This window comes from Blennius ocellaris (genome assembly GCF_963422515.1).
Source record: "Blennius ocellaris genome assembly, chromosome: 4".
Taxonomy (NCBI): domain Eukaryota; kingdom Metazoa; phylum Chordata; class Actinopteri; order Blenniiformes; family Blenniidae; genus Blennius; species Blennius ocellaris.
The window spans coordinates 27,764,845-27,778,436 of record NC_137653.1 but is presented as its reverse complement, the minus strand read 5'-3'; the positions used below and the strand labels follow the sequence as shown (position 1 = coordinate 27,778,436).

The 13,592-nt window shown below is 45.1% G+C and overlaps 1 protein-coding gene across 1 annotated transcript; it reads right to left on the bottom strand.

The window, feature by feature from the left end:
- Positions 1-2,448: 2,448 nt before the first annotated feature.
- LOC308128778 (zinc finger CCCH domain-containing protein 11A-like) lies at positions 2,449-6,790 on the bottom strand (the record flags this gene model as incomplete). The annotated part of the gene is made up of 14 exons (XM_080494443.1): positions 2,449-2,662; positions 2,857-3,029; positions 3,117-3,274; positions 3,381-3,635; positions 3,714-3,804; positions 4,081-4,154; positions 4,247-4,720; positions 4,899-4,961; positions 5,050-5,145; positions 5,820-5,993; positions 6,078-6,143; positions 6,217-6,394; positions 6,535-6,654; positions 6,737-6,790. 14 exons carry the CDS (start codon positions 6,788-6,790, stop codon positions 2,449-2,451), a joined length of 2,190 nt encoding a protein of 729 aa, XP_080350569.1.
- Between the last annotated feature and the right edge of the window lie 6,802 nt (positions 6,791-13,592).

Sequence of the window (13,592 nt, the reverse complement as noted above, 5' to 3'; positions counted from 1 at the left end):
GGGTGGGAGTTTGGCGAGAACATGCTGCTTTGCATCCACACATCAAACATCCAGCAGTCTTGTCAAAGACTAGCCAGATATCAACTCTCATAATTAAGAACCATCACGAACGAGTGCAACACCAAGGGCGTGGCTTAACGATGAATGAGCTACGATCGAATGGCATTGAAATACTTGGGTGTAGTCATGCTGTGTCATCATACATCCATAAATGTGTAAAGTGTCGAAAGTTCAGAAGGTGCACTGAGCAGCAAAGAATGGCAGACTTGCCTAGTGAGCGCATGGAAACAACTCCTCCCTTCACATATTGCGGGATGGACTGTTTCGGGCCATTCTATGTCAAGGAGGGAAGAAAGGAACTGAAGCGCTATGGTTTGCTGTTCACTTGTCTGTGTTCTCGTGCTGTGCACATAGAACTACTCGACAACTTAACGACTGATGCTTTTATCAATTCTCTTCGTGCTTTCATTGCTCTACGTGGAAACGTTCGACAACTTCGATCTGACCAAGGCACGAACTTTGTTGGTGCCAGACATGAGTTCATGGAAGCTGTGAAAGAAATGAACCAAGAATGCCTACAACAGCTTGGCTGTGAGTTTGTTATGAACACTCCATCTGCAAGTCATATGGGTGGAGCCTGGGAAAGGCAAATTAGGACCATAAGAAGCGTGTTGACATCCATTCTGGATCAGTCATCCAGAAGACTTGATGGTTCCTCTTTGCGAACTTACTTCTACAAAGTCACGGCAATCATAAATAGTAGACCTTTAACAACACACTTACTCAATGATCCAGCTGGGCCACAGCCTCTTACGCCTAATCACATCTTGACAATGAAGTCTTCAATAATCTTGCCTCCGCCTGGAGACTTTGCGAAGGAAGACCTCTAGCTTCGCAAAAGATGGCGCAAAGGGCAATACTTAGCCAATGAGTTCTGGTCCAGATGGAAGAAAGAGTGCTTGTTAAACCTGCAGCAGAGACAAAAATGGCATAAGACGCACAGAAACGCAAAAAATGGTGATATAGTGATTGTGCAAGACGACACTGCACCACGAAATGAGTGGAAGTTGGCTAAGGTCACAAACGTGTACCCTGGTGAAGATGGATGTGTAAGAAAGCTGAAACTACTGATCAGTGATTCAGCACTGGACAACCAGGGAAAGCGACTCAATAAGTTAGTCTACCTAGAGAGGCCTATCCACAAAACAGTTACTCTGCTTGAGGCTGAGTAATGTAACTTTGCTATCACTACCTTACTACAGGTCTTATGAAACCTTTGAGTTTTAGATTAGAAGTTAATTAGGAAATCACCAGTGATTTGGTGGGAGTGTAGCGTTCATCAAAGTCAGCTATGCAATTTACGTTCATTTAATTATTTTTGAGTTAAAACCAGGAATAATTTAGTTAATAAAATCATATTTGTTGTTTTATAAATACGCTAAAAAGGTTAAGAAACACAAGGGTGAATATTGTTTGAAGTGGAACCTTTCTGTGGAACAAATGTTATCTTGTTGTGGTCAGGTAATTTATTTTAGATGCACTATATCAGTCACCGCATGGAGCAGCATATCTGTTAACACAATGAAAGAATGAGAGGACTGAAGAAGAGTGCAGTATTTTCCTTTGGAAGTTTTCTTTCCCAAGTTTATGCGGCCAATGAGGTAGGAAACTTATGCCTATGTTTATATTGTGCTGTTGTTTGAGTTTATTACGCATTTCTTGTAATTGTCCTTTTCTGAATATGTGCTGAAACTCATATGTTTGTATATTTATTTATTTAGTTCTCACGGCATTGACATCGGCATTTCGCCACTTCGACATGACGTCGGGAATAAATGTCTGTATGAAAAGGAACACCTTGTCGTCCGTGATTAAACTTGAGGGGAGCTACAAAGAAGAAGAAGTGAAGGTGTGAAGCCCAGTTCATCCCAAATAAAAGTCAAAGCAGAAGCAGATGTTTGTCAAGAGCATTTTATTTAGACAATCATTCAAACAATTCACTTTAAGATCTTGACCATAAAACCAAGTTCAGCATTCACAATAATAAACACATACGAGGACAAAGGAGGAAATGATGTCCTGAACACAATAGTGCTGAAAGAAAATGTTGTTTTCAACCTTTTGAAGGCTCTAGAAACAGGCCAAACAGTCCCTGAGGTGTTGATTAATAAAGACAGCAGATCCCCAGGACAGTCTGAGAACCGCTGGTAACAGTTCCTCTGAGGCGTGTTTTCCTATTCACTCACAGACTCTTTCGATGAGTCCCGGTGTGACCTTCTGTCAGCCAGCTGGGATTGTCTCTGTACTCTGTGATCCTCTGCTGGATCAAACAGAGGGATGGGTGGATGGATGGATGGATGGATGGATGGATGGATGGATGGATGGATGGATGGATGGATGGATGGATGGATGGATGGATGGATGAGGGGGAGGGGCTCCAGGCAGTTCTTAGCTGTCAATCATGTCCGACAGCTCCTGCAGCAGGTCGTCTTCTCCGACACTGAGGTCAATGTCGCCCTCCGGGTAGTAGCCCATGAACTCGTTGATGAGGTCGTCAAAGTCGTCTCCGGCTGAAGAAGAGGAGGCGGCGGTGGAGGCGGAGCGAGACGCTTCTATGGTGGGTCTCCTGGACTTTGGCCGAGTGGGAGACTTGAGGACCGGACTGGAAAAAACACAAAGCCTCTGAGTGAAGACGCAGCATGAAAGGAGTCGGAGAGCTTAAAAACCTTGTTTTTAACATGGCCCTATGCCTAATGTACAATCTCTCTATCTATCTGTAGGAGTGGTGGGCCGCCATTCCTAAATCCGAAATCTAAGTCAGATTTCCTTTGTATGGCGCAGGTGTTGGACTGGTACCTCTGGGGGACGGCAGCTGGCTGCTTCTCCTGACTCTGACTCTTCCTGCAGATGGAGACGGTCTGGAGCTTCTTCCTCAGCGGGCCGGAGGCGGAGCCAGCCTCCAGCAGGCTGCTGGGACTGCCAGGTACAGCAGAGCTCGGCTGGGCCTCGCCACTGAAGGACTCCACAACCTGACAACACCACAAGAGCGTTTGATGAGAAACCTGCTGCACTGATACACAGGAAAGACAATAAGAAAAGGAAGTGTGTGGCCCGACCTGAGAGTTCCTGCATGCCGTCTCCGTCTCGGTGGAGGAGCTGTTCAGAGGTTTCACTGCAGCCACAGCAGATCGTTTGGCTCCTTTCCTCTTCGGCCCCGGCTTCAGCTGCACCGCAGGCTTCATGACCGACGGCTTCACGTTCAGTTTGGGTCGCACTGGACAATAAAAGCACAGTTGAGCTCATGTTTTTCATTCAGCTGACTATTAGTCGCTACACTGAAAGTGTTGTGTCTTTCTCACAGAAGTGGTAGAAAAGGTTACCTTTGGTTTCTGCAGAGTGCTTGGTCGTGATGTCTGGAGCTCCTGCAGGAGGATCCTGAGGAGAAGGTCTGGGTTGAACACAGTTCCTCAGGGTCTTGCTTTGGGACTTGGCGTCGGGCGTCTGTGGAGAAGACTTGAGCTTCACCGGGACCGAGGCAGCAGCTGCTGACGGCGAAGCGCTCTCTGATTGGACAGCAGGTTGATGAACGGGGCTCTTCTGGGGGGATTCTGGGACCAGAGCTGTAGAGGCTCTTGCTGATGAAACGGCGATTTTAGCCGGAAGTTTCCTCTTGAGAGAAGCAGCAGGAGTCTTGTTCTGAGGAGAGTCCTCACCCGCTGCACCTTCAGTTTGCTCCTTCTGCTTTTTCATGCGTTTCTCTTGCATGATCTCCTCGAAGCTCTTTACCTTCACCATGACAGTGGCCTGAAGGACAGACAATCACATTCTACATTAGTAGGTCAGTACTGAACACGTTTCCTAACTCTGATTGTTTCTGCTGTTTTAAATCTTCCAGCAGGATTTCTACCATGAAAAGGACAAGAGGGGTGAACTTTAGAAGGAGTGAGTAAGATGATTCATGGTGTTATTGACACTGAGACTTTGTGATTTCAGTTAAAACACCAGGAGTGAGGTCACAACATTGAGGATGAACTTTTGACATGATGAACTTCATGTGGCTGAGCTTTTGTCTGATCGTACCTCTAAAGGAGCAGCTGCAGGTTTCACTGGCTTCACCGTCTCTCCAGCAGTCTTCTCTGCTGTCGCCTTGCCTGCTACACAACGAGGAGGATGAAAGTTAAAAAGCTGCACACCAAGTCAGAGTGAGTGTTCTTCAAGTCGACGGCCTCTGCACAGTGACACTTACTTTGGCCTGGCAGCTTGTGGAGGCGCAGTAACAGCGGCTTCTTGATTGGTTCCTCTTTGGAGGCAGAGCTCTTCATGACGTCGAGCTCTGCAGCCTGCTGGACCTGCAGTCTTTCTGCCTTCTCTCTCCGGATCTCCTCCAGAGTCTTGACCCTGATCTCCCCCACGCCTGCGTTCTCCTGAGGTGCTGCTGGTTCCCATGGCTCCTGGTTCTCCGTGGTGCTTTTGGCCTTCTTTGGGCTGGAGCTCTGGTTCGGTTCCTCCTCCTGCCTCTTCCTCTTGCCCAAGCGGGTTTTAGAGACGGTGTTGATGTTGCTGATGGACGAGTCTTTGACGGTGATGGAGCGCTTGTTTAGCTTGGGACCTTTGACAGAGCTGGTTCTGGGTAGAGTGATTTCTGGAGTTGGCAACAACGCAGGTCTGATCTCCTCCAGGGTTTTAATGTGAATCTGCTCTGGACCTTCACTTGTATCAGCTGTAAGACAATAGAGGATGTTTCTGTGAGGGATGTGAGTCCACACACACACACACACACACACACACACACACACACACACACACACACACACACACACACACACACACACACACACACACACGCACACACACACGCACACACACACACACACAGTATAGCTGCTTGGACTCCTTACCTGGCTGAGCAGGAGCAGCGTGAACAGAAAACAGGTCAAGTCTCTCCTTCATAGTTTTCAATACTGAAGACAGAAAAAAAAAAAACAAGACACCGTGAGAAAATCATAATGAGTTCAGAGTTAAATCTATCAGAGTTTGTCCCATCCTCACCTTTCTTAGGAGGCTCTGACGGGAGATCCATGTCCACCACTCCACCCAGTCGCTGTGCCAGACTCCTCTTCAGGGAATGACCTTCTCCGTTCACATCTAAAGCAGAGACACATCATGAGCACCTCATGTCTTCTCCGTTATCACGACAGGGAGCAGTGGAATCAGATCTGGAATCAGACTGTCATGTTACCAGTGGTGGGAATTTTCCGTCCAAGTCTTGCAGTGACGCTGCCTCTTGGTCTCCCGGCTTCTTCCATCGAAAGTGATGGGACTGCGTTCAGAGAGAGAAGGAGTTTTAAATGACTTCAACAAGATCAGGGCTGTCAACTCAGCAGTCTGGGGCCAAAACCGGCTGATGTGAGGGTCCACTCAGGACCAGGATGCTAACAAACGTCATTTTTATCATGAAAATGTATTCTCATTGTGGAAAATTGTGACTGAACTACTTAACGGTTCTTTTCATAAAGAGTCATTGGTGCAAGATACGGAATAAATGCTACATTACAAATAAGCTAAACATTTTCATTTACAAATGACTTTTTTGAAAACCTACAGTGAAGAGAGGCTGAATGTCGCAGCTTTAAATGACATTAGATATCAATGGATGAATGAATCTGTCTATTGTATCTTTGAACTGTTTTTAAATTATGTTCAGCACTTTGTATTACATTGATTGTATAGAAATGTGCTACATAAATAAAGTTGATTGATCGATTGAATAGGTAGAATGTGAGAGAGATTATTAACAGTTGTTCATGAAGACTTTTTACCATCTCTGGACTCGTAGAGGGCTGGCCGGAACGACGACTGGACGTTTTCTTCCTCTGCGTCGGCCGGAGCCTCTGCGCTCTGGAAGGAATAACCAGCTTTCGTCACGCTGGCCTTCAGGATTCTGCGTAGCCGGATCTCCTCCTCGGCGCTCACTCCAACGTTCAGGGAATCATCTGCACACATACAATCATGACTCAGAGGTCCCACACAGACCTGGGGACAGAGAAGTCTCCACTTCAGTGTGTCCTCAGTCTCACCTGACTTGTGGAGCTTTCTGGGAGAAGCACCGAGCCTGCCATCTTCTCCGTCCTCTGAGAACTGATCTGGAACAGAAGCTTCATGAGCATTGAGAGTCCAGGGAACATCCTGCAGGATAAGAGAGACGAAGGAACTCACCATCTTCATCCTCACTGTCATCTGTGAGCTTGATCACCATCGGAGGGTGGGTGGGGCTGACAAACAGCTCCTGAGTTTCTCTCTTGCAGCGCGGCTTTTGATGAAGGAAGACACAGTGAGGCTTCTGACACCCGGCCGCCTGTTTCTCCCAGTAACACGGGATCTCCTTTCGATTTTTCTGTTGGGAGCAGGGGAGACGGACACGTTGCTCTCAAATTTATGGGAATCAAGAACATTTTTAAAGAGTGAAAACGATCAAATAACTTCTACTGGATGTCTGACTGATGTTTGTGTGCAAATGATCTCCAAAAAGCTTACTGGGGTCTTCATGTGGCGAAACTTGCACGCTTCTCTGAAGCAGCGTCCCTCCAGCCAGAGGCTGCAGACTGTCTCGTTCCCCATCGCTGCCTCACAGTGTCTGAATGGACAGCTGTCTCCCTGCATGATCAACCACAGTTTAGACTCTTCCATTGGCTCACTGACCGACCGCTGAGTGTGTATGAACAGGAAGCTGTCTCACTTTAGTGCAGGTAGAATTGAAGAAGAAGTAGCAGTCGTCTCCGTGGCCCGTCATCGTTCTGCTGGCGTGACTTTGTGGAGAAATTCTGGTCCTTAAAACCAACAGATTTTCTTCAGCACTCGTCCTGATGACAGAAAACAATTGTATATCTTATACCAAGAAAACTCAGAGTACTTCACGTTCCTTCTTCTTTTTTTTTTCCAATGGTGGGGCTATTAATTGATATTCACACAATCAAAGGTCAAATCACCCAACGTTAGTGTTCTACTGCTAAAAAATACTCACCTTGTTGCTTTTGTGTCAGCAGATGGTTCGTGTTTGTAGTTGTAAAAATAGCCACAATATTTCCACAATAGTTGAGATAGTTGCCAAAAATGTTAATAAGCCACCAAAGAAAAAGCTGATCCAACACGCAGGGAATCTGTTGTTGATGTGAAACTTTCTGTATGCCTCTTTTGACATTAAAGACAAATACCATGATCAAAGGCAATGTCTATGATCAAAGGCAATGTCCATGATCAAAGGCAATGTCCATGATCAAAGGCAAAATCCATGAAGTCATCAACCTTTGATGTTGGGGCCCAAGTGTCATCTTGAGATGTGCCAATTAAGCCACACACTGTCATGTCATATGCACAGAATTGTGTGAATGCTGGAAGAAATCAGACAATTACTTTTCAGTCTTCTGTGGGTTTTTTTGTTTGTTTTTTTGCTCACTTGTCCTACAGTTTGTCTGGTTTTGACCATTCTAGTATCAAAACATGCGACAGAGTGCATTTCTGTATAACTTTAAGTTTTGAAAATAAGATGAAGGTGGTTACAGTTGTGGTTAAAGTTCTACAGTAATGTTTAAACATAGATGTTATCTGCTGGATTATTTGTAATGTTCCAGTTTACTGAATGACATCCATCTCGTTATGGTTCGTTATTGTCAAAAATAAATCTCCTCTATTCTGATGCATATTTGTGTGTCCTGATGTGCTTCATATCCAAACATTCTCAAGGATGAAATCACAAAGTTTGGGGCCATGGTTTGTGAAAATATAGTTCCTTAAGCTTCCTGGGGTCAGGGCAGCACTGTGATGACGCACGTTAAGTATCACATTGCAGCATGTAGAGCAGAGTTACACATCACTTCCTGTTTCATGGTGAACCAAGGATATTCCTTGGAGCACCATGGACACACCTTTTGGAGATTATAGTTACATTTGATCAGCCAGGACTCAGTTTCTTAGAGCACACACATCCGGCTCAGATACGTTGTTGTGACCTCCTGTCTGCAGGGAAGACGGACAAGGGGGCTTGCCATCGCCTCACGGGCACATAGAAGACCATGTTGACGTGGGGTTTGGGGGTTCAGCGAGGTACGGAGCACTGGAGCAGTGACTCACACAGCTAGCGGGGGCTAGACATGGTGTACCTATCCACACACAACCAGCTCGCTAGCCACGGAGCGTCGATCCACATGAGCAATGTTCAAACCTCTTAATTCAGAGATGGATTGTCAATCCCGTTCACCATCCAGAACGAGCTGCGACTACAAGCAATGGCACAACACTGCAGTCGTCCCACCCACCGGACGTTGTCTGACTAAATGATGCAATATGGCGGTGTAGAATAAGGTCAACATGGTGGCCAAATTTCAGGTCTCGACAACTTACCACCTCGGAGGATTGCATTTCACGCATTTGATGCATTACACAAAATGGCAGACTTCCAGTCAGCAGGAGTTTTCAATTAAAAATATAAAGCACTGTAAACCAAGGTACAAAACTCAAGAGTTTTAGCAGTTTTCTTCTTACCTGAAAGAGTTTTTATAGATTGTTTGATTTCCTTTTTAAATGGGATTAGGAGGGCTTTGTGATACTAAATCTATCTTTATGAATGTAATTTTTCCTAAAATAATCAATACATTAATAATGTCCAATTTTGTAAGTCTTTTCTATTCGTTGCTATGGATACCAATCAATACGTCTTTCTAATACAGATGAAAGTAAGAGTCTGAGTGTTAAAACTTACAAGAGAGGTCCTTACCAAAAGAGGCAAGAGTACCAGCTTCAAACAGTAGGTGCTAGCGTACCGACAGTCACATGACCTCGATGGGCCGCTAGGAGTGACGTCATCACTACCGCACGTTCAGAAAAGTGTAGAAGCCCCGACTTCAACAGCAGCATCCATGCCATGAAGGGTCTGGATGCTACCTTGGAGTTCATTAAATGAATTTGATAATGTATTTTTGAACGGAGCACTTTATTAATCCTACTGTTGATTTTGATTCCTTTCTAAATTCATGAACAAAGTTTGTCGTATTATTGTGCTGCAAAAAAGAAACAAGATTTAAAGACGAAATAGAAAACTAACGTTTTTTTAACTACCTTTATTGGCAGAACAAATTCTCACAGAATGGATATTTTGTTGGACTCATATGTTGTCCTTTTCCCTTTGCTTTTTTTATTCACTGCTGACACTAATAAGGTGTTGCAGAGCATCCAGAAAAGGCGCCAGGTTGTTATTGTCGATGCCATCGAACAGAGGACTGACGTCCCCAAATGCCTCGGAAAATCCTCTTCCAACCTGTCGTCTCGCCTCATCGGTGATGAAAGGGTCGACTCCAAAACCTGAGACCCTGGTCAGGGAGGAACCTTTCTCTGCATCGTACCAGTCTGCTGCTCCAGATGCACAAGGCAGCAGGTTCTCTGGGATCTTGACTGGACCGCCACCTGAGGCCAGAACATTTGGGATCCCTCTTCCTGCAACACGTTATAATGCAGACTTAAGGGTAGCATGTTAGCCACTGAAACAACTTGTTTGCAGGACGTCGTGGTCGTGATTCCCAGTGGCTGATCGCTAGTTTTTACCTTAAACCATCATGAATAAAGATGGATAAACCAATCCAAGAAGCATCAAAATGAAACTACCTGGCACTCTGTGGGTATTCCAGGAGTCGACAAACCGGCAGATGCCAACGCTGGAGACCTGGAACGCCAGGGCTGAAACACAGAACCTGACATGCCGGGGCTGAAACACAGAACCTGACACGCCAGGGCTGAAACACAGAACCTGACACGCCGGGGATGAAACACAGAACCTGACACACCAGGGCCGAAACATAGAACCTGACATACCAGGGCTGAAACACAGAACCTGACACGCCAGGGCTGAAACACAGAACCTGACACGCCAGGGCTGAAACACAGAACCTGACACGCCAGGGCTGAAACACAGAACCTGACATACCAGGGCTGAAACACAGAACCTGACATGCCGGGGCTGAAACACAGAACCTGACACGCCAGGGCTGAAACACAGAACCCGACACGCCAGGGCTGAAACACAGAACCTGACATGCCCATCTTGCAGACTGATGACCTCTTGATCCTGCAGATGTGTCAGGCAGGCCTTTATTTTATAGTTGACTCTGTTGTTTACCTATAAAGCCAAGCATACATGACAATAGCATTTTATTGGAGCTCTGTTTAATATAAATCTATTTTCAGTTCAACAACTTTAATAGGTCACAGTAAGAAAAACATACAAACCTCGACCCAAATCCTCTCAATGCGGTGGTTCTGAAAGTAAAGACAAAAAAAACAAACATATTTGAGTATCATGAATAACACGAGTGCATGTCAACAACAATGCAGTCAATTTCTCAATGTACCGTTCAGAAAAAGAACAGCAATAAAGAAAACCTCCCGATGTTGATGGCGTCTGCAGGAAGCCTGGACTTTCTGTGTTCAACCTGTAGCAGATAGTTTCTCCTGCATGAACAGGCTCAGGTAAAACTCTGTCCCACAGTCTGCTCCAAGCTGATCCCACAACCCGGACTTCAACACTGCCTCCCTTTAACAACCACAAAAAAATAAAAACAATATGAGATGTGAATATCCTTATATGTTTGTGTTTCGGGACAAAACAAAACGGGGTCTAACGTCATGCTGACTTTTCACAACATGTTGACATAAAACCTCAATATAAAATCCTGTCTCTGTTGGAACACAACCAATTTGGAATTCCTTACAATATGTAATACCATACCTGTACACCTCCTCATATATGTTGAGGTTGTTTTTAACTGCCATGGTGGAATGGGCAACCAATTTCCCACTGTATCCATCAATGGCTACAACATGGGGAACTCCAAACATCACCAACTTCTCATTTTGGTCAATGTGGAGTTTCTGACCAAAGTAGTCAGCCCTGTACGGGACAGGATTGAGGTTCAGGGCTCCCTTAAAGAAAAAATAATAATAAAAGATTTAGAAATTGGACCATTTCAATAGTGATTATTTTGAAAAAAGGCTTACATGTTCACAAGCGTCATGGTGTTAGGTGGCTCCCACTCTCCTTTCACTGGCATGTCTGCCTTTAGAAGAGAGGAACCCTGTCATCATTTTCCTCCCATATGTTGGCCCAACCTATCAATTCGAGTAACACATGTGTTGGGATGTCACAAGACCACAGAAAGTTTGTTCATTTCTAAGGAAAGACAATTTTCATTTGTCATGATACACAGTCATGACATATGAATTCAGACCCAGGAATGTGATTGACCATCACACCCAGTGGGGGGGACCTTTTGCCACAGTAGAACCTCCCCTGCTTTCTGCTGAAAAGACGCTTCCCCCATTCATTCAGCCAGTCACTGATTGGTTGAACTTCTCAGGATTCGACACCTTCGAATCCACAAACTTTCAAGAAAAGCCTGCAAAAGCAGTCTTGCAAGACAGTCTTGCAGCGAGTCGACCCCCAGTTGGGAGGTTGCTGGTTGCTCACCCAGCGTTAGCATACAGCTAACACCAGAGGCCTGCTAGCAGAGGCCTTCACTCCTCAACTCCTCTGCTGACCCGACCACGAGGGTCAGACCTTCCCAGGACTCGGAGACCAGCACCCAGTGTCTGATCTCCAATCAACCAAGGAAAACCAACTAGTTCCTCCAGGACGGGACCAGGGAAACGACGCCTCACAGAACTTCTTTGTGTTTTCCTCAACAAGCAGGAAAACCATCACAGACCTGAGCGACCAGCTCCTCAGTCTGGACAAAAGGAACAACCAGGAGCTGCAAAGAAGGACTCCTGAAACATCAACTCCATCTTCTTCTCCTCAGCCTGCAGAAACAGCAACCACAGTTAGCAGGAGGTGCTAACTACAGGAGAAGCTAGCAGCTTCCCTCCAGCAGGACAACAACTGAACTCCTTCAAGGAAGTGGTAGAAACTGGGCATTACCTGAGATTAGTTAAACCTGATGCTATGATAGAACTGTTTAACTTCATGAAGATGTGTTGGTTCTGTTACAGTGATTGAGTTCTATAGATAATGATATTAGGAGCAGTTATCAACTTGTAAACCACTGCTAGCTCTGCCACAGACACAGGGTCTGCATGCTAATCTTTGCTTTACTAACTAGTTAACTCACAACCCTACACATATCACATCAAAGACAACATCACACCGTAACTGAACACCATCTGACGACTCCTGATGTTTTACAAAACAAGTCTTATTCACATAAACTCATTCTAGAAATGGTCTTTTAGTAGAGACACACAGGAAGCAGACGCTAAAGACTAGCCTCCATGTTCTATTGTTCTCCAGCACATGGTGGAGACCCAGGACAGACTTCCTGCTCTCTGATAACCTCCATCTGAATGTATTTTATTGTGATCCGCCATCTTGTTTTGTAGTTCCATCACACGTCTCACACGCACACTCCCTCCACCTCTCTCTCTCTTTCTCTCTCTCCACACACACACTCCCTCCAACTCTCTCTCTCTCTTTCTCTCTTTCCACACACACATGCACCTACACACACCCAGCTGTATATAGGCAGTTAGAATCCGTGTTTTATTTGTTTTCATTGTAAATAAATATAATTTTTGGAATCATACTTGCTGTTTTATTAATGTGCACAAAGGTGAATGAAATGTCGACTCTTCTGTGTCAAGAACTCCAAAATCCTTCAAGCTTTACTGTTAATTCTGGTAATTGTAATTAATTTAACTATTAATTCAAATTCCTGAGTAACTGTTTAGTATATCTTATGAGATAAAATTTCAATAACATTATTAATAACTATCTTTGATAATTATTAATCATTATCGATTGCCAACCACAACATAAATAGTGATTCCTTACGAGGTAAGAAATCCCTACACGTACATACACAATAATAAAGTGTTTTCTGGTATCTGGAGGGTTTGATCATGCTTCTCCGCCTGGCAGTCTGATGGACAGTCCTGGTTTGGCGGTTAGAGTTGGAGACTTAGACTTTCTTTATTGTCATTGCACAGTACATCACACAGTGAGGAAACTGGCAACGAAATGTCGTTGCTTAGCAACCGGTAAAAAAGGCATTAAAAAAAACGTATTTAAATATATTTTAAAAAGTAGCGCAAACAGACAAACATTTAAAATAAGGTGCATGTGAACGATAAATAAAAGAGCAGGATGAGAAATGGGATAGATTAAAATTGAATAATTGCACAGCGTGACATTGCACAGTATGATGTTATTTGGCATTTAGAAGCCTGATGGCCAGGGGACAGAAGCTGTTCTTCAGGCTGTTTGTTCTGCAGCGGATGCTGCGGAACCTCTTGCCGAATGTCAGGAGGGTGAACAGTCCATGTGGTCAGAAAGGATCCGGTGAGCTCAGGTGAGGCAGTGTGTGTCTGCAATGTCCTTGATGGGTGGTAGTGGGGTCCCAGTGATCTTCTCCCTGTCCTCACCACACGCTGCAGAGACTTCCAGTCTGAGGCCTTGCAGTTCCCAGACCAGATGGAGATGCCGACGGTCAGCAGGCTCTCGATGGTTCCTCTGTAGAAGGTGGAGAGGATGGGAGGGGGGGGGGAATACCCTT